This window comes from Chinchilla lanigera, unplaced genomic scaffold (assembly GCF_000276665.1).
Source record: "Chinchilla lanigera isolate Chin_1 unplaced genomic scaffold, ChiLan1.0 scaffold00044, whole genome shotgun sequence".
NCBI classification, from domain to species: domain Eukaryota; kingdom Metazoa; phylum Chordata; class Mammalia; order Rodentia; family Chinchillidae; genus Chinchilla; species Chinchilla lanigera.
Genome location: NW_004955445.1, coordinates 11,238,067 through 11,258,120, shown reverse-complemented (window position 1 = coordinate 11,258,120; position 20,054 = coordinate 11,238,067). Strand labels below are relative to the sequence as shown.

Genomic DNA, 20,054 nt, shown 5'->3' with positions numbered 1-20,054 from the left:
GTTCCGTCTTTGCCTGGTACAGTGATTGGTGAAGTTAGGGCATGGGATAGGGGCACCCTAAGCTGGCAGGAGGAACGGGGCCTGCCTCCCATCCCTTGGCCTTTCACCTGAGCTCAGAACTCATGCTTTCCTCCCCTGCCCCTCTCAATCCACCCCTCCCCTGCCTGCCCACAGCATGAGAGCGACATCTCGGCTTACACTTACGAGAAGACGTTGGTGATGGAGCAGCGCTCCCAGATCCTCAAACAGATGCATTTGACCAAGAATGAGCGCGAGCGAGAGGTGAGGTCACCTCGGTGGGTTCTCAGAGCCTTCGGCTGCTGCCAGCTCTGGGTCTGCTCAGATGTAGGATGGGCCAGGTCTGACAGCTCTGGCTATTGGCGCTGCTGCCTTCACCCCAGTCACCCTATTCCCTGCACCCTACCTCCAGCCTTGGGCTCCTCAGCAGTGGGAGCGCACACTGCTGTTGTACCTGCCCAGGCCCCCGACCAAGGCATGTGGGATAGCTGTCCCCTTCTTTATGGGATTTCTGGGGCTTAGGGGGGAGAATAGTGGATGCTAAATATGTATGGATGACAATTTCTGAGGGGTGTGGGCTGCCAGTGTGGGAGACAAGTGTTCATGGAATAGGCTCGCAGAGAGTGGTTAACAGATGGCTATTTAGAGATATAGCTGATGAGTAGGAGTTAGGGGCAAACTTCCCAGGGTGTGGTTGATGGATTCTCAGGGGTAATGATGATAGGCCCCCATATGGTATGGATGTAAGATCTCTGTGTGCATCACTGGTCCTCTGAGGATGGATGAAAGACCCACACCAGGGAGTGGAGTTCTTGGGGAAATGAGTGATGGTTCTCAGGGCTGGAGACAGAATAGCTCTGGAGGTGGGTGCTAGGTCATAGGGGGAATGGGTGGCAGATCCTATAGGGAATGGTGACAGAATCATGGATTATGAGTTTCCCAGGAGTGGATAATACATTTCTTAGAATGTGGTTGGTGGGAAATCAGGGAAGTGAATGGTGGATACCTCTTTGAGCTGGGAAGGATGGATCACGCAAGGATGAGGGTGTTATCCAGGGGTGACAGTAACTATGCGCATGACATGTGTACTGACCACCCAGAACTGATGTAGACCATGGTACTGGGCCAGAGCCTGGCTGTGCCGGGTGTTAACCCTCTGGTTGCCAGCCAGGTGGCAGGGAGGCGTGGGGCTCTGAGAGGGGTGGCTAGATCGGTGGTGCAGCAGGTATTTGATCTTGAAACACTGCACTGTTTTAACAACTGGTGCATTTCCGGAAAGCACACATCCTGGCTGAACATCAGCTGTGTGCTAGCTCTTGGCAGGGCAGGGGTGGTGACTCCCAGCAGAGCTGGCAACCTGTGTCATTCCTTAGATCCAGAGTATCACAGATGAGTCTCGAGGCTCCATCAGGAGAAAGAATCCAGCCAACACTCGGCTCCGCCTCAACGTCCCCGAAGAGACAGCTGGTGATGGCGAGGAGAAGCCAGAGGAGGAGGTGTGCAGCTTGGGTGGTTTGGTTCCAGCCAGTGGGAGGAGAGTGTTTGGCTACCAAAGGAGTCACCTGGTCACCCTTCCTTCATTCATCCCTCAGGTGCAGCTGATCCATGACCAGAGTGCTCCCAGCTGCCCCAGCAGCTCACCATCCCCAGGGGAAGAACCTGAGGTGGAGGGCGAGACAGACCCCGAGAAGGTGCATCTCACCTGGACCAAGGACAAGTCGGCAGCTGAGAAGAATAAGGGTCCCAGTCCTGTCTCCTCCGAGGGCATCAAGGACTTCTTCAGCATGAAGCCGTACGGGCCTGGGGACTGGGGCTGGGGCTGGGGCTGGGCTGGCGAGCCTAGAGCATCTTGCTCACCTTGGCAGAAAGACTGAGAGGGAGGAGTCCTGGCCTGGCAGTCTGCAAACCCAGGACAGGGGCTGTCTTTGGTTTTTCCTCAGAGAACTTACGGGGCGGGGCCTGACTGCTAAGCATCAGGACTCCTGGGTTCAGGAGGAAGGCATAGGAAGGTGGGGGATGTAGGGGCTGGGAGAGCAGGACCAGTGTCCGCCCAGGGCAGATAGTGGTGGCTCAGACTCCGGCCTCTTCCCTTTCCTGACCCCTCTCTTTTTTCTTTCTCTCTTTGCTTCTGTTGTGTCTCCTGAAGGGAGTGGGAGAACTTGTAAGTGCTTCTGCATGTTTTCATTTTCTCTCCTAGGTTGGCCAGGGTCTCTCCTCATCTCACTCTGTCATGGACCCCCAAGGGATGCCCCTGACCTCCCGGGTCTCTGAATAGCCCAGCTTGGAGAGGTCTGGGGGTGGCTGTTCCTGGTTTGCAAAGACCAGGCCCCAACAGCCTAGTTCTGGCTACAGGGGCGGCTGAATCCAGCTCTGGCTCCCCCAACCTCACGCGCTCTGCTCTCCTCCCTTCCTCCCGCAGGAACCAGTCCAACGTGCGGCGCATGCACACGGCTGTGCGGCTGAACGAGGTCATCGTGAATAAATCCCGGGATGCCAAGCTTGTTTTGCTCAACATGCCCGGGCCTCCCCGCAACCGCAACGGTGACGAAAACTGTATCCTAAGTGCAAGACTAGGGGAAGAGGGAGGTGGACTTTAGGGAACCTGGGTCGTGGCCCTGGGATGAAAAGCGCTGAGCCGGTCCTGCGTCAGTATCAGCACCCTGGACAGGGACGCAGGCGCCAGAGTTCCCTGGCGGAGCGCGCGCGTGACCCCAATTCCGTCGGGAGGCGAGGGGGCACGGATTTTCTCCTTGACTGGTGCTCAGACATGGAGTTCCTGGAGGTCCTCACAGAGCACCTGGACAGGGTGATGCTGGTCCGCGGCGGCGGCCGCGAGGTCATCACCATCTACTCCTGAGGGCCAGGACCTGCCCACCCGGGCCCGAGCGCGCCCGGCCCGCGGCCCCGGAGCCCCTTGCCGCGCCCCCCGCCGCTGTCACCGTTTACATACAGACCCTGTGCCCGAACCCTGGCCCCTTCCCCTGCTGCCTGAAGCCTGGAGGCCACGCCCGTCGGGGATGACTCGGAGAGGACGCCAGGAGTGCGAAGACCAGAGCCCTGAGCGCCCCGCCGTCCCGTGGGTCTATGGCCGTGGTGTGGCGCTGCCTTTTTTCTAAATCCGGCCTCGCCCCGCCGGAGGAGACGCTGCAATAAACGTCGGGAGCAGGCGCGAAGAGGAGAGGAGCTGGGGCCTTGAGGAGCCCCAGGTAGTCCACGCAGCCCCTTGCCCCTTCCCTCCTCCTGCCGCGGTCCTCGCTCTGCGTCTCTCTGCGCTGCTGCCCAGTTCCGGCGACGGCGAGGGCACCGGCACGGCCGGGAGGCGCGCGGGTGCGAAGGTCGCGCTCGCGTCTCCACCGCCCCTTCTCGCTGAGCCGCGGGGCGCGGCTGAGCCTATACATAGTGTACAGGAGACATCGCGTGTATTTTTAACGTCCCATATTTATGTAACTAGAAGCGCAACGGACTTCTCGCCAAGTCGAGCTCTCCTGCTGGGGCGCCCAGGGGAGCTGGGGCCTCGGGAAGCTCGGTTTTCCTTGACATCCGAGAGTCTGAGAGCCAAAGTGCTTTAGGCCCAGGCGGGGGTCGTGGTCAGGGGTCATGGTCCTGGTCCCTCGACACCCCCGCCCTGCTCTCGCCTTCGCGCTCTTCCCGCGCGCCCTCGGCTTCCCTTTCTTCCCTCCAGTTCTTAGACGAGGTGAGACAAGTGTCCAGCTTTTCCTGGATTCGCCTCCCAGCGGATGTGAGTTTCCACTGCGGCTGCAGAGACGCGCGCAACCTCTGCTCGTCGGCTCTTATGCAAGTTGGGGCCAGGATAGGGGAGGAGCGATCCTTAAGGGGAGAAACCCAGGGAGGTCCGCGCCCCACCGAGGAAGCCCCGCCCCGGTGCCTTCGCTGGGGAGCAGGCATCTCTCCTCACTTGGCTTGTCGCCTGCTCCCTCTATCCCATGGCTCCTCGCCAAAGACTGAAATCGTGGAGCTGCAGGCAATTCTAGTTTAGGGGCCAGACCCGCTGGGAGGCCCTGGCACCGCCCCTGATGTTCCCTCCCCTGGCCCTCTCCACATCCCGGCCTCGGGGACCCAGCTGCCTACCCCGTGCTCTGAGGCCGGGTCTCGCTGCTAGGCAGCGGCCTCTAGCTTGTCTCCCAGGCATCCTGGCCCAGGGGAGGGCTGGAGTCACAAGCACTTTGTTCTCGGCGCCTCTCTGCCCTCCTCTAGCTAGAACCTGAGGCCTCCAGCTTTCCCCACTCTAGTCCTCGGCGCTTCCGCTCCACCAGCCCGGTCTGTCGGAGGTGCCCCCTGCCCCTTTCCGACCCTTAGAAAGGTGTTTGGAGGGTTCCCTTCCCCCAGGGCACGTTTCTAAGAGGGGGTGGAGGGTGGGGGGGCACAACACAGGCACTGCATGCTCATTCCAGCGTCCTCTGGGATTGGGTACAGTACCTCCAGCCCCAGGGTCCTGACCTGTGCACCTAGTTAGACATCCTGTCCACCTCACAGAGTTGGGGCCACTGGATACACCTGACCTCACCACCTCCTTTCCTTTGAGCCCAAAGCAGAGAGATGCAGCCGGTGCCATCTAGAGGATCAGGTGTGGCCAGGGGCAGGTCTGGAGGTCTGCAGGTTAGGCCAAGGTCTCTGAGATTTGAACGGGTGATAGGACTGATTTTTCAGGTAATAGAAGTTAGAAATGTCAGACACCAGCCCCTGCACCCTTCAAAAGACCTCAGAGAACCGAGGGCCCTCCCTGCTGGAGACCTGAATGTTCTGGGCTGACGTGGTGGAAGGGAAAGGGGTCTGTACCAACACCTATTAGGGAACCAAAGTTGCACTATCTGGGCCCAGACTGTCTGGTTGGCAAGAGCAGTTTCTGTCGATGAAACAAACACCCTACAACAAAAACCCAAGTTTTCTGTGCTACATGTGCAATATTTGTTATGAATGTCATGTCATTCATTGAAATTCTTTATAATCACTGTAGCTAGATGTTTCACGTCCATTCAAGTGACTTTTATTCTGAGTGCAATATTTCAATAGCCTTGTAGTGATAACTAGTGTTGCTTTTGTTTTAGATGATCTCTGTGCAGGGCAATGCAATGAAGCTGAAAACCCTTGTAAATAGGAGAGGTTGCAAACCAAATCAAGAGTATTTATTACTATTATTACTATTATTAGGCCTGCCTTTAATTTTCAGTGTTTCAGTATTCCGCATCCTGCCTCAGTATTGATCTTGTGTTCTTTGTGCCAATATGAAAAGGAGAGGATTTGTTCTTTCCTGTATTGTTGAATGCTCCCATTTAATGCTTTAAGGCTTTTCCTGTATTTTTTAGACTCCCGTCTGCACAAAATGCAATAAAAATAATTTTATTATACCCTTCATAGCCTGAGGTGTGCTGTTTGGACACTCTGGGGGGCCCTCCTGGAGGAACCCAGATTCTCAGTCAGAAACATTAAACTCTGCTGACAGAAGAGCTGAACTGATGCCCCAGGTCTGGTTGTGCAGTTTCTGTGCAGAGAGCACTGCCCCAAGACCAGCTCCTGATACTGGGAAGCACTTCCTAAGTGTCAGGCGCACTGACATCCCCTATGTGCCCGTAAGCCTTCTCTAGGGGAGGCTCAGCCCTGCTGGTCTCACCCACAGGAAGCTTATGCCATTCATCCCAAGTTTATTAAAGGCTCTCCAAGGCTTTTTCCAGATTCTTACTGTACATTCTGCCAACCGCCTACACAATGGGTAAAACAGAGAGTAGCAACTGAGGTGAAATAAAGAGACCCTCACCCCCAGCCAGAAGAGGCCTTTACAATGGTTCTTCCATTCCTAGAACAAGAGGACACACCTGCTGACACACTGTGGTCTAACAGAAGTAGCATGCTGAACAACACTGTAACTAGCCAGCAGGTTTTTGCTTTTTTTTTTTTTTGTACTGGGGATTGAACCCAGGGCCTCTGACTGAGGTACAACCCTAGCCTATTTTTAAAATTTTGAGACAGGGTCCCATTAAGTTGTACAGGCTGGGCTTGAAGTTGTGCTCTTCCTGCCAGAGTGCTGGGATTACAGGTGTGCACTACCGTGCCTGGCTAATGCTTCTCCCTAGATGAGCTACACAAGATAGGCTTAAGAGAGTGTGAGGCTGGATCCCCAGTTGAGGACAAGAAAGGGAAGACTGTGGCCCTCAAGGCACGGATCCCATGATCCTTGGAAAGTGTCTGGCAAACAGGTGCTGCAGATATTCATACCCAAGAAGATGAACAGAGTTCTGACTTTCTCATTTTAATTAAAAAGTAATCATCTTGTTTTAACAACACAAGAGTTCCAAAGAGGGGAAAAAACCCACTATATAACACAAACAGTTCAGAACATAAACTGCTGCCATTTGGGGACTTTCAGTTTTCAAAATATTGTTTGCTCAGCCATTGGCAGGGACTCAGTTGAAGTCACTGCTCTCCCCTGCCCTGCCAGAGACCCCTTGAGATTTGATCCACAGGGCTCTAACAAGCACAGTCCCTAGGGAGAGGGCAGATTCCTTTGGCTCCATTACAAGCAACAGCCAGAAGCCCTCCAACAATCTCATTCTGGCTCCGAAGTTATGAATACCGACTATCGAGAACATGTTCAGCTATCAAAAGTCTGACATCAAATATTCCCTACATCCTGCTGCTCAGAAAACAGAACAAGAGTCCAGATGAAAACAAAAGCCTGGGCTTTTGAGTCAAAAACTCAAAACAAATCACTGAAAAAGAGATGGGCATCCACTATCAGTCTAGGACTGCTTTCTCAGAACAGACTCCATGAAGTGCTGCTTACGAGAGGGAGGTGCTGACAGAAATATTGTAAGGGAAGAGTGGTAGGGCCCAGATTCACAGTTTGTTTCAAACTACTGGTGACTGGAGCTGTTCAGTCCACTGGAGATCCTTCAGTGAAATGGAAGAAAAAAAATTCCAAGAAATGCCACTCCGATGCAGGCAAAATAGCTCCTCCTCCTGGGGCCACCATGGTCACTCTTCACCAATCCATCACAGCTGATCTGCGTCCCTGAGCAGAGACCCATACTCAGGGGAAGGGGACATGGTGACATTGTGCCTGCCATGTCCAGCTGCTCCTCTGTGAAACTAGTCAGGAGTTCAAGCTCTGGTAGATGTGTGCGAATGGGAAAGCCTTGGTAGGCCCAAAATGAACAAAGGTGGTAGCCACTGTTCACGTAAAATGCCATTCCGAACTCAGCCAACTGGGATGCGGCTTCTTTCCAAATCCAGCAGAGGGACCAGAGAAACCCCATCAAACACAAACTGAGCCCAGACACCTGGAACTGCCTGAGCAACCCAAGAGATATTTTCTACCCAAAACCAAAACAAGACTCCCCCAAATGCAGTATAAACTGATTCTGTAAGGAACAAGCAATATGGCCTTGGGCAGGGAGAGCAGGTGGTAGAAACTTACGACATTTGATGTAGAGCTGGAGAGCGCAAAGAACATCCTCCAAACAACTATTTAGAATGAAGCAGAAGGAGGCCAGGGGATGAGGGTACTGGAAGTAGTTGAATGATTTAGCCTCAGTAATGCCTCTGGTAAGATCCCATGGGGGCCTGGGGCCGCCCCACTTGTGCTGAGGTTTGGCTAACCAGGTGGGAGAGAGCAGGGCCACTCTGGATCAGGGTGTCCAGAGCCTTCTGTACACTTGGATTGTCAAAGTTAATACCTGTGGAAGACACGGGCCTCTGGGTAGCCATGTTGCCAGCAGGTGCTAGGCAACTGGAAGGCTGGCCAAACAGCCCTTGGGAAGGAGCCCCAGGCCTGGGGCCCAGGTTCCGAGCAGATCCTGCCTGTCCCAAAATATTTGGAGGCTGGTTGCCAGAGGCCTGTGATCTTTGCTGAGGCTGGCTGTTTGCCGCTGTGGAAAAATTCTGGTTCTGGGTGCTTCCGGAAGCAACTGAGGGTGATGCAGAGCTGCTGTTGGCCACAACAGTGCCACTGTTGAAGAGACTGAGGATTTTGGCCTGAAGCTCTTGCTGGGAGGTGGGGGGTGCAGCTGGACTGGGTGTAGCAGAAGGGAGCACTTGGCCACTCTGGAGTGGCTGGGAGCTTGGCTGTGTCTTCAGTGAGGCACCCGAGGTCGCCCCAAGTGGTTGGCGGGAAATCGGGCCTGAAAGACAGAAGACAGAGGCATCTGGTTCAAAGTACCCCCAGGGGCAGAAGGCCTAGTAGCCCAAGGAAGCACAACAATCACTGAACACATCACACAGTACACTGACAATAACACCAACTTCCAAAAGGGGCCACTTCATGGTATATGCTGGTTTTTTTTTTTGTCTTTTTGAGACAAGGTCTCCCTATGTAGTTCAGGCTAGCCTTGAGCTCACTTTGTAGCCCAGGCTGGTCTCAAACTCACAACGATCCTCCTGCCTCAGCCTCCCGGGTGCTGGAATTACAGGTGTGCGCCACCATGCCCGGCTTGGTATATGCTGTTTATAGAAAACAGACTGGGTCCCAAGAGAACTGCTAAGATAGGTTTGTGTGCGCATGCATCCATCTTGGCCACCTGGGAGCCAGCAACACTAGACCACCCACCACAATAACTTCAGGGATCAGAATTCAGTACTTGAATTGTAAGTTATCATTATCATTAATTATATTAGCATGGATGGCCCATGGGAGAGCCCAAGAGATGGGCTCATTACCCTTACCCACCCCAAAGAGCCCTGGGCCTGCCACCCTCCCAACAAAGCCTGGGGATTAGAGAAATGCAGAGTCAGAACTTCACCTCGGCCCTGCCACGTAGCTCACCAGGCAGAGAGTCGGCGCTGCTCCTCATAAGTCGCTCCTTTCGCTCTCGCAGGTAGTTGATGATCTTGTCTGTCTCTTCAGCAGTGAGGTACCTGTTATCTGCCAGCAGGTTGATGAGGCTTTGTATGGCTGGAGGGTGACCCCCACGCACTCCTTCCTCAGGGCCTCCTCGCTCTCTTTCCTGTAGGATGGCTTCATCAGCCATCTTGGCTGCCTGTCTGGCAATCTCCTCACGTTCCTTCTCCCGGCACTCATTCTTGTAACGCTCATAATTTCTGGCCACCAGCACCATGGCATCTGCCTGGGGCATGTTGCGATGCTCTGGAGGAGGGAATGACATGAGTTATTTTCTCCCATGACAGCTTTGAGTGCCCACCTGCTGTATTCTACCAAGCCTTTTCTAACCTCTAACCAGCAAGAAAACAATTTTGGTGAAAAAGACCTGAGACTGGGAGTCGGAGGGGGAAGGAGGGAGATGTGAGGTGAATGCATATCTTTGGTGGGGAATGCACACTTTGTATGGAGCTATTTCTTTGGGGGAATTCCTGGATCACAGACTTGTAGTAAAAACCAAAGAAACATGACAGCCTCCCACAGATTCAAAGAGACCACGTGGGGAATAACCATGGGAGGCAAGCCCAGCAGCCTTTAGATCAGCAGCAGGAGGCCAAGAAGCCCTCTGTAAAGCCTGACTCCCCTGTGCTCATCAGGACAGAGCTGGCCTATTGATTTTGAATTCATCAGTTCAAAAGCCATGGATTAAGAACAAACCGTGACCCTAAATAACCTCTTCTACTCACTGGTGGGTAACAGGGTCTTGCAGGGTGATGAGAAGACTTCTCAGAACTTTATATAAATGTCCTCACATATCTTGAAGACTATTCCTCAGAGACAAACAATTCACTAGACATCCTTACATATGCTATGGCTATGGGTGCCATAAGGCAGGCCATCAGCTGGTTGAATCTCAACGCTCAGGGCTCAAAGCTCTAAAAGCTACTTTGGTTAAGGACTTAAAGGAACATGGCTCAGCCCTCCAGAGACTTAGAACTTTCTGTTTTCATAGCCCATTTGCTTACTTCTCCAGTACACTGATGAACAGCACCCTAAATGCCTGTGATATTATATTACCCAGCCATTTAGAGGGCTGGGTAAAAGCAAGGATTCTACTGTAGTCAGTGCATATGTGGTAGAAGTCTGCTGGACAGAGCTAGATCTCACTATTGAGAGCTGACAGTGCAGATTTCATTCCAACTCTCTCATCAGGGACTCTGTACTGGTGGCTTGAAAAGAGACATAGTGGGAGTATGTATATAACTCAGAAATCAGCACATGCTAACCCCTATCCCTCACTCCAGAACTAGTTGTTATTTGCCAGAACTTATTGTGTACACCTTGTGACTGGGTAGATAGTAGGCTCAGAACTATATCACTGAGAGAATATCAACACAAATAAATGACTATGTACATCTCCAGTGCATTAAACTTAGAGGGCTCTACCATATTTGACCTGACATACATGAGTCATCAGCCCAAAACCTATTTTTTATGAATAAGGCATGTAAGAATTAATATGTTACTGACTACCTCTGAGGCTGTGGTCTACTTGGGTCTGCATACCTTGTGGAGTTCCAAACATGATGTTGACTGTACAGGAACGGTGAATCTGGTGTTGCTGGGTGATGACAATAGCAAAAGGAGACCCTCCTCTGCTAACATCCTCCAAGGCTTGTGATAGTGACACCTCTGTGTTGAGGAAGATCAAATCCACAACCATGCCTAGGTCCCGGACCTTCCGTCCCACAGATTCAGCATAATCTCTGTAAGAACAAATAAGATCCAGCTGAGCACTCCCTGATCAACTCTCAATGTGCACACTGTTGTTCCTCAGCCAGCTGTGTGTGCTCCTACAGAGAACTCAGAATTGAGCCCACCTTAGTGCCACTAGGCTCCAAGGGTCTAGATCAATTCCCTCCTTTTATACTGGCTCTTCTAGAATGATTCTAACTTGCCTGAGGTCACAGAGGAAGTTGCCAGTAGCACGGTATTTGATACCTTTCTCTTTTTTTCTCTAGTTCAATGGTCCTTTCTTAATACCTATCCTGCTGCCTAACACTTGTGGCATTTATATGTCTCTAGGGAGCCTGCTTTACACATGGGAAAAGTAAAGGCTCTGATACCAGAGAATGGGTTTGTATCCAAGCCCTGACATTTGACTGCCAAGTTGTAAAGCTTTTAAAGCAAGCCCATTTATCTCTTACCAATATAATTTCTTTTATTATTATTTTTTTAACTAAGAACAGGAATAGTAATACGTCAGTTCCTATGACATATGGTTCAGTTTCTATGTCATTTCCTGGATTTTTCCTCCAATCTAAATTAGATTCCTGATATTCTCTTCTCACAGGGCTTATCACCTGTACGCTTATTTTTATTGTCATTCCAACGAGGCTGTGAGATCTGTAAGAGAAAGGGCTGTGTGTGTTGGCTTATTAGAGCCCCAGTATCTAGTATCTACCATATACACAGAAAACTTGCTCAATGAATAAACATGTAATATTATTACTACGAAGATTAAAATGTAAGGTATTACCATGTATCCAGAAATAGCCGTCGACATTTAGAGTAACATCTAGCTCTGAATAAGACAGCTTAGACTGTGAACTCTGCCTGCTGCTTGGTGTCTCAACACCTATTTCCCTAGTCACTGCCTTGAAATTAGCTCTTTAACCCCAAACTGCTAGGAAATAACACGAAGTTACTTACTACTTGCCTGAGGAAAGGGAACACAGCTACTTTTAAGCCTTCAAGCTGTTATCCTCCCTTGTGTTTTTCTGCTCTGCCTCTTCAAGGAGAGAATGTAAACAGAGGTGGGAGAGAATAGTGCTATGAACTCTGGCTTGGTTGATATGGTCATGTAACAGTTCTGCAAGGTCAGGGCCCTTCACAAAGCAGGGCTGGTTCTTGGCTGACAAATGCAGATATATGTGCTTCTCAAAGTACTAGGAATTTCAGGATTGTCTCTGCTTGACTAGTATCTATTCGCTTTCCTACCTGGAGTCCACATATTTGCACAGGACTAATCGTACCTCCTGCTCTAGGGCTGGGCACATTTCACAGTCCTGGCCAATCAGAATGTTCTAGCATCCTTGGTTAACAGGATCAAGGATGGGAAAGCCAGCCAGGTCAGTTCAGTAAAATACTCTTAGGATTTCAGGTGGAAGCATTGGGAAAGATAAGCTCTCTTTCCAATGGGCTTACCAGGAAGATGCGCTTAGGGCCAGTGTCACTTGCCTTTTCAAGGAGAAAATCTGTATGAACGTGAGGACAACATCAAGGAAAGCAGTGCTGAGAAACCAACACAGATCACATCTTGATGGCACAGTTTGAACCTGGACTATGTCTCTGCCTATGTCTTAGGTCCCAGGTAAGCTACATGAAAATTTCTCTTTGTGGCTTAAGCCAATGTGACAGGCTTTTCTATCACCTCTATTCATAGCAATATCAGAATACACAACCACAGGAGGCTTGACTGTCCCTGCTCCTAGAGAGAGGCTAGGTAAGCCAGAACCTTCATTTCCTGTTCTGATGACTAAAGAGGCCTAGGGGAACCTGCAATGCCCCTGTCCACAGACATCGCCATCTCCTCTGAGGAACCCTGGGTAAAATGAGATGTCATGGGTGAACCAATTCAAATTAATGATATAGGGACAGCTCATTCTATTTTGATTTTCTTCTCTGGAAAACTGTTCTCTAGGTTTATAGTCATAGTTGGGATCGAGGGGACCTCTAGGCAATGATTCTTTACTCCTGCTCTGATGTGTCACTTTCAAGGCCAAATGTTTAACCGTGAGTTTCTAAGTGTCCCACAGTGTCCTGCTCCCTTGCTAGAAGGGGACTTGCTAGCTAAATTGAGGGTAATTTTCAAATTACAGCTAAGGCCAAAATGGATTTTTCTTGGGACCATACCAGGTCTCCCTGAACAAATTAGCGAGTAAGTAGATCCTGCTGCATGGTATGATGGAATACCTGGTAAGGCAAATTCTGCTATGCCAGTAGTACAAGACTAAAAGGCCCCAGCTGATGTCCTAACCAAAAACAGTATCCAATCAAGGGGGCAGTAAAGGCCTCCAGCCTCTCATAGACAAGTTTCTCAAGTATCACCTGCTGAAACCTTATCAGTCCCCTTGGAATTCTCCCTTTCTCCCTGCAGTAAAGCTCTCAGAATACAGGGTGGTACTAGACCTCTGCCTCATTAATGAGGCTCTCATTCTAATCCACCCTCTAGTGGCAGATTCACATGTAATTCTTTCCCAAATTCCAAGGAATACTAAGTGGTTCTCTGTCTTAGATTTAAAAGATGCATTTTTGTCTATCCCCCTATATCCGGACTCCCAATTTGTTTGCCTTTGAATAGAAACATCCAAAAACAAAAACAAACAAAACAAAACGAAATAGAAAAATCCCTTTTCAAGAGAAGATCAGCGAAATACTTAAACAGTCTTCCCCTTTTTGCTCAGGATTCTTGCCACATCCACTGCAGTAAAGATGGCAGAGATAGGTAATTGGATTCATCTTTCTAGACTAAAGCTAGTCTCATCTGAACTGTACGAAGAACAAGATCACCCAAAAGGAGAAAGCTACTACTGTGAGCCTCTGAAGATGAGTTTTCTCTTCAAAAAGCAAGACTCCAGTGCTGTTACAATAAGCATGGAAATCTGACTTGCTTCTCATATTTAGGCTAGTAGGTCAATGGTCACTAACTCTTTCCTTGTTTCCTGACAGGTTTTCCTTTCTTCAACCTAGTCAGCGAGCCACCACACCCTCAGGTAGTTAGAGAACACATAATCCCCAGTAGGTAGGGTCTATAGCCCCTTCAAGCTTAAAGAAGTATAAAAGACAGAGACCTCCACTCCCTCAGCATCCTATAACGGATTATGAGGATTTGTGTCTCTCAGGGGAAAATGAGATAGGAGATTAGGGCATGGCAAAACTGGCTGGGGAAGCAGATGTGACCTGTTAATTACAAGATATCAGAACACATGTAGAACAGTTCCCAAAGCCCTGCATACAGACTTCTCAGGAGAATTTGAACAGATTTTCAACAGGGTGGCCTAGACCTGATGTCAGCCTGAGGCACGAGATCTCTGCCTTTCAGGACCCACATGCAAAAGGTCTTGTGGGTTTCCTTGAGATTTGGACTGCACAAAACACACAGATGTCAAGAAGAATTGGGACTACTGTGACTTTCTTCACAGCAGCTTGCCCAGCTTTCTCCCAGGTATCCTTTTATTCCTTTTTCTCCTTTTGCTTGGCCCAAGCTCATGCAAGAGAGCCAGTTTCTGCTTCAATCACCACTTTTACTTTCTTGAATAAATTTGGTCACTGCTTAAAAAAATAAAAAGAATACACAGCTCCAAGCAATGTTTAGATGCCTGTTTAGGTTTAGGGACAAATATCTGACAGTGTCTTACTTAGTCTGCTTGTTGACCACAATTACAGAACAATCCACAGGTCTTTCAGCATCAAAGCGTCTCTGGATTTCCTCAAAATATTGGCGATAAAGCTCTTCTCTACGCCGTTCCTCACGTTTCAAACGCTCTGCAAAAACCATCAGGGAAAACAAAATTAGGATTGCCTTGTAAAAGCAAGCTATAGAACTCTGAATCAATTCTCAAATCTACCCCTAAAAATAACGATCATTATTTTTTCCTGTTATAAATCATCAAAGTGACACAAAGAGTACAGTTAATCCTTTACCTGACACCCACTACCAAACTGCTCTGGCTGCCCAAAGGCTGATGCTACTTTACACCTCCACAAAGGTAGAACCTCCAGGGCTCACTGCTCTGTACCTTAGTCAATATTGGGTATTATTATCCTCTTAATTTCTGCCAACCTGATATGTGATATTTTATTATGTTTAATTTGGACTTTGAAAACTTTTTTTTTAAAAATCAAGTAGTAAGGTTTTATAATAGCTACTTGATCTTAACCAAAAGGTCAAGATAGAATTGCTAAGCATGAAACAATTAGAAAAATCTTTAAAGATATATTGAAAACAAGGTGTGGTGGCACACACCTATAATTCCAGCACTTGGGAGGCTGAGGCAGGAGGATCGTCACAAGTTTAAGGCTGTGCTCCGCTACATAATGAGTTCAAGGCCAGCCTGGACTACATAGAGAGATCAATGGGCAAAAATACAAGCACTTAATGTTTTCGGCTTCCATCTTTTCTCATTGTTGGAATTTCTTATTTCTTGTTGGATGACTAAACCAGATGATGATGCTAATTTGCATTTAAAAATATTTTCAAGCTCAAGATTCTCTAAACATTAATGACCTTTTTGTATTTTTTTTAATTTTTGCAAGCTGCCTGGATAAGTCAGTAGCTCCTTTTTACTTGAGGCATTAGATATAGTACCTTTTTTCTTTTTTCTGCAGTACTAGGGATGGAAACCCAGGGGTCTTCTACCTTAGCTACATCCTCAGCTCTTCGTATTTTTTGAGACAAAGGGTTATGCTAGTTGCCCAGGCTGGCCTCAAACTTGTAATTCTCCTGTCAGCCTCCTGAGTAGGTATGATCAAAGGCATGTGCCACTGTGCCCAGCTTTTTTCTTAAAATATTCTACCAGGAACAGGAATAGGCTGTTTCTGCTACTTTACCTTTTGCACGACTTTCTGGGCCATGAGGGCCTCGCCCATCAAAGCCATCTCTGTAACGGTCAAAGTAAGAGTCATCCTTTCTCCTGCAATAGTCATCCATCCGCAGGTATCGGTCATAAGAGCCCTCTCTCCTGAAAAGCAAATTTTCACAATGTTAAAACTCTGTCCTATTCTGCAAAAAATCAGATAGAATTCTCCTGAGTAAGTCACAGGATTTGAGAGTGTTTCTGGGATCACTGCTTCTCATCTCTGGCTGTGATTGGGTTAACTTGTCTTACACAATGATGTGGAGCGTGTGTGCATGGAGATGATGTAAAGAAAGTCTCTGCCATATAGTAAGTGCAAAATAACTAGTGGTAATTATTTTTATTTGAGGAGCCAGTTAACAACTTCCAAAAAACTTCATCACCTCAAACAGAAATTTCACTCATGAAACAGTAGCTCCATATTCCCTCCTGGTATCTCTATTTTCTGTCTTTATGAATTTGCCTACTCTGGGTATTTCATATAAGCAGAATTATAAACTGTATTTGTTTTTTATGTGTGACTTATTTCACGTAGCATCATGCTTTTAAGGTTCACTCAGATTTTAACATATATAAAAACTACACTTGGGTATTATGGCTGAATAATATTCCACTATGTAGCATTTTAAAATCCATTTCTTTACTGATGGACATTGGATTATTCTTACCTTTTAGCATTTACGAAGAGTGTTGCTATCGTATTCATGTATAATTATCTAAATTGTTTTCAGTTCTGATGTGTATATACTCAGGAGTGGAACTGATTAACTCGTAATTCTATGTTTAACTTTCTGAGGAACTGCCAAACTGTTTTCCATAGTGGTTATATACCATTTTGCACCTGCAATATAGGAGGGCTCCACTTTTTCTACACCTTGTCAATACAACTTATGTTCTGCAGTGTTTTAAAAAATAACCATTCCAGTAGGTGAGAAGTGGTATCTCACTGTACCATTCATTTGCATTTCCCTGGTGACTAATGATGCTGAATATCCATGTATTAACCGGTTATTAGTCTATCTTCCTGTGTTTTTGCATTGCCAAGAAAATTTGTATTCCATTTATGTTTTTGTTTGGACAATGCTTATTTTTTACGGGTGAGGGAAGACTGATCCAGATTTATTTGCTAAGCATAATTTAATCAATCATTCACACCTTTGGCAAAATTTATTGAGTATCACATCTACCATTTGATACTGGAAATACAAAGTTAATCAAATCATTACCCTTGTAGACTTCTCAGTTAGTTCAGCAAAACACATAAGAAAGGTTGCTAACAAAAAAACAAGCAGGATGCCTGTGTACACACCTGTACATAGGGTCTCGGGAGTCTCTTATGTCTCTGTATCTGTCATACATGGGGTCCCGGTGATCTCGAAAGTCCCTAGAGTCTCTTAGGTCACGAAAGTCTCTAAAATCCCTTAGGTCTCGAGTATCTCGAAAACTTCTGCTGTCTCTGTGATCCCGCATGTCTCTGCTGTCTCTGTGTTCCCGAAAGTCTCGGGGGTCTCGAAGGTCTCTGCCATCCCGGGAATCCCGACCATTTCTGCCATCCCTGGATTCTCTCCTTGGACTTCCTCGAATTGGAGATCGATCACGCCTTGTATCTCTGTCTCCAAAGCCATATGGATCCCTGTGGGAGGTAGCAAGAAGATGCTAAGACAAAGAAACTGAAAGTAGCCAACCCTCAGCTTTTATAGGCGAAAGCCTCACCCTCCAATTATTTTTCTCTAAAAGTAACAAACAGGGAGAACATGACTAAGATTTTAAGGACAATTAAAAGTCTAGAAAGTTCTAGAATCTCAAAAGATTAGGACACCATGACCAAAAGTTTTGAATGGGTTAACAATATACATAAGGCTTCAGGGAATAATTCAGCATTCCCTGGACATACCAAACTGTCACTTTAATTTCCACAGGTTTTTAATGTTACAGTGCCTTTCTCTTAAAATATATTTTTTCCCATCAGCCTTGTCTGAAACTTTACAAGGGGGAGAAAGTAATGGGAACATAGTAAGGATCGAAACTCAGGAAGAAAAACAGAGCAAAGAGCATAATTTCATATGGTGATTAAAGGAGCCATCTTTAAAGGGCAGAAAACATCACTTAAATATCTGGGAGGATAGTTAAGTTAAAAAAAAAGGAAAGCAAACACATGATGCACACAATAGAAGATCAAGAACAGTTTCTGTCTTGCAGAGCTGAGTAGTTGTCTCTGTCAGTCTAAGGGTTTATGAAGAATCTGATTTTTTGCTCAAGGTTTTATTTTGCTTTCTGAGTAGTGAAGTCACAGATATGCTTGAGTATACTGGCTCCAATGTTCTTACATGAGACATTTCACCCCAGTGGAAACTCATTTCTAATATATTTAAAATAAAAAACTTCCTATTTTAATCCAATCAAAAAGGCTCACTCCTTTTTCATTTTTGCAAAAAATCACCTTTATATATAGTTACCAAAGTTTAAGTTCTTGAATGTTAACTTTAATTCACCTTCCCCCAGCTCCATCAAGTCACTTATCCTATACATTTTTCCATTCTCTCTAGATTTGTAAGTCCTTATTTTTATACTAACACCAGCATGAATTCCCCAAAATCAAAACCAAGTCAACCTTTTATATTTCAATTCATTCAATACATACTTGCCTAAAATATCACTTTTCACCATTACCAGCCTAAAATTGGCTTTCATGTCCCTCAGCATCCCTCTCTAACAAATCAGGCCCTTTTTTATTATTTCTTTTCAGTTTCCCAGTTCAATCTCTTCAGCTCTATTTAAGCTATTCTTATGACTTAATTTATACAGTATCACTGTCTCTATATTTTTATTCATACTGTTTCTCTACTTGCCTCTGAATGCACATAGGCAAGTCACACAGGAAACTTTTCCAATCCATCAGTAACTAAAGATCCTCTCCTCTTGCTTAACTTTCAGAGCACTATTACTTATCTCGACTTGATATTTATCTTCTTACAAATGCCTTACGTTTAACCTGCTTTAAGGGTTATATCCTCCATAAAACATGCCCTGAACTCACGAGCTTCCCCAACAGGCTCCTGTTCCAGTCCCTTCCACCTCAGTAAGTGGTATAACTAATAGTGGTTCAAGCTAGGAAACTGGATGTTACTCTGCCCTCATGTCATCTAACTCTTCTAATCACATTTCCAAATTCTCTTCATTCTTTCTCTGAATCTGGTATTGGTTCTAAGGCAGTGGTGGTGAACCTATGGCATGCTTGCTGCAGTAGCCTGTTACCATTAAAAGCTTTAAAAGGTTTGCCATCACTGACCTAAGGCCTCAAACATGGTAAGCAGATGCTCTACCACTGAGCTACATCCTCATCCCCTCATGTTCATTCATTCATTCATTTTTTGGAGACAGGGTCTCATTCTGTAGTTCAGGCTGGCCTTGAATTCATGGTGATCCTCCTGATTTAAGACTCCCAAAAGCTAGGATCAGAGGTGTGGGCCACCATGCCTGGCCTTCATGTACTTTTTTTTTTTTTTTTTAAAGAGTCTTGCTATGCAGTTCATGCTCATCTTGAACTCACTTTGTAGCCGAGGGTGGCCTCAAACTTACAGCAATCCTCCTGTCTCATTCTCCCAAGTACAGGGATTACAGGTATGCACCACCATGCCCAGTCTCATGTATGATTTTTACTTAATGTTACTTATCACAAATTGACAGTACTTATTTACTTGTTTAATATCTGCCCTACTAGGCTGCAAGCCCCACAAGGACAAGGATTATGTCAGTTTGATTCTGCATTATAAATCCATTGTGTAAAATAATGTCGGCATATAGCAGATGCTCTATAAATATGCTGAATAAGTCTTGCTTTCATACATACTTCTACTACTTCACTTATCAAACTGTTCTGTGATTAGTCATGTGCTACACAATAATAGTTTAATGACAGACTGCATATACAATAATAGTCGTTTAAGATTATATTGCCTCTTGACACTGTATGTTGTATAAGTCCACTTCATGATGTTCACAAAACAAAACTGCCTAATAATGCATTTCTTAGGATGTATTCCCTTTGTTACACAATGTATGACTGTATCTATCTACATGGCTTCCCTATCAAACAACTTTTTAAAAAAAGAATTATTCCAAACAGCTCTCTTGAAGGCTTTATATCGTTAGAACACAGTACTGAGTTCAGTAAACATTTCGTAAGTTGAATTATCCTACTAAACTGCAGCTTAAGAGCAGGCACCATGTTCTGTTTATACCTCAGTCATTCACCTTGATTATACATACAGGCATTCATCCTTCTGCCATCAGCTTGGGAGAAAATAGAAAACCTCAATTCCATTTCATCTTCATGGATATAGCAAAAAATAAATGCCCATTTTCCTTTTATGAAAAAGCCCCCCCAATTTTTTTTTTAAGGTAAGAATTGCACATTAGCCAGGCATGATGGTGCATGCCTGTAATCCCAGCACTCAGGAGGCTGAGGCGGGAGGATCACTGTGAGTTCGAGACCAGCCTGGGCTACAAAGTGAGCTCAAGGCCAGCCTGAACTGCATAGTGAGACCCTGTCTCAAAGAGACAAAAAA

The 20,054-nt window shown here is 46.8% G+C and overlaps 2 protein-coding genes across 7 annotated transcripts in view; one reads left to right on the top strand and one right to left on the bottom strand.

Moving 5' to 3' along the window:
* The window catches only part of Slc12a5 (solute carrier family 12 (potassium/chloride transporter), member 5), a 38,159-nt gene extending 32,770 nt beyond the window's left edge, over nt 1-5,389 (top strand). For 3 of the 4 annotated variants that reach the window (XM_005392389.2, XM_005392391.2, XM_005392392.2), the window contains exons 21-26: nt 175-282; nt 1,392-1,514; nt 1,611-1,810; nt 2,165-2,179; nt 2,438-2,571; nt 2,784-5,389. In XM_005392389.2, the coding sequence (XP_005392446.1) occupies nt 175-282; nt 1,392-1,514; nt 1,611-1,810; nt 2,165-2,179; nt 2,438-2,571; nt 2,784-2,875 (672 nt within the window). In that variant the 3' untranslated portion in view covers nt 2,876-5,389. The remainder of the gene's footprint in view (nt 1-174; nt 283-1,391; nt 1,515-1,610; nt 1,811-2,164; nt 2,180-2,437; nt 2,572-2,783) is intronic. The other variant, XM_005392390.2, reaches the window with a different exon arrangement.
* Nucleotides 5,390-6,264: 875 nt separating this feature from the next.
* Ncoa5 (nuclear receptor coactivator 5) overlaps nt 6,265-20,054 on the bottom strand; it is a 32,227-nt gene continuing 18,437 nt past the window's right edge. For all 3 annotated transcript variants that reach the window (XM_005392388.2, XM_005392387.2, XM_013518291.1), the window contains 6 exons: nt 16,796-17,119; nt 15,461-15,591; nt 14,269-14,395; nt 10,415-10,614; nt 8,795-9,115; nt 6,265-8,153 (listed from right to left, as the gene is read on the bottom strand). In XM_005392388.2, the coding sequence (XP_005392445.1) occupies nt 7,564-8,153; nt 8,795-9,115; nt 10,415-10,614; nt 14,269-14,395; nt 15,461-15,591; nt 16,796-17,119 (1,693 nt within the window). In that variant the 3' untranslated portion in view covers nt 6,265-7,563. The remainder of the gene's footprint in view (nt 8,154-8,794; nt 9,116-10,414; nt 10,615-14,268; nt 14,396-15,460; nt 15,592-16,795; nt 17,120-20,054) is intronic.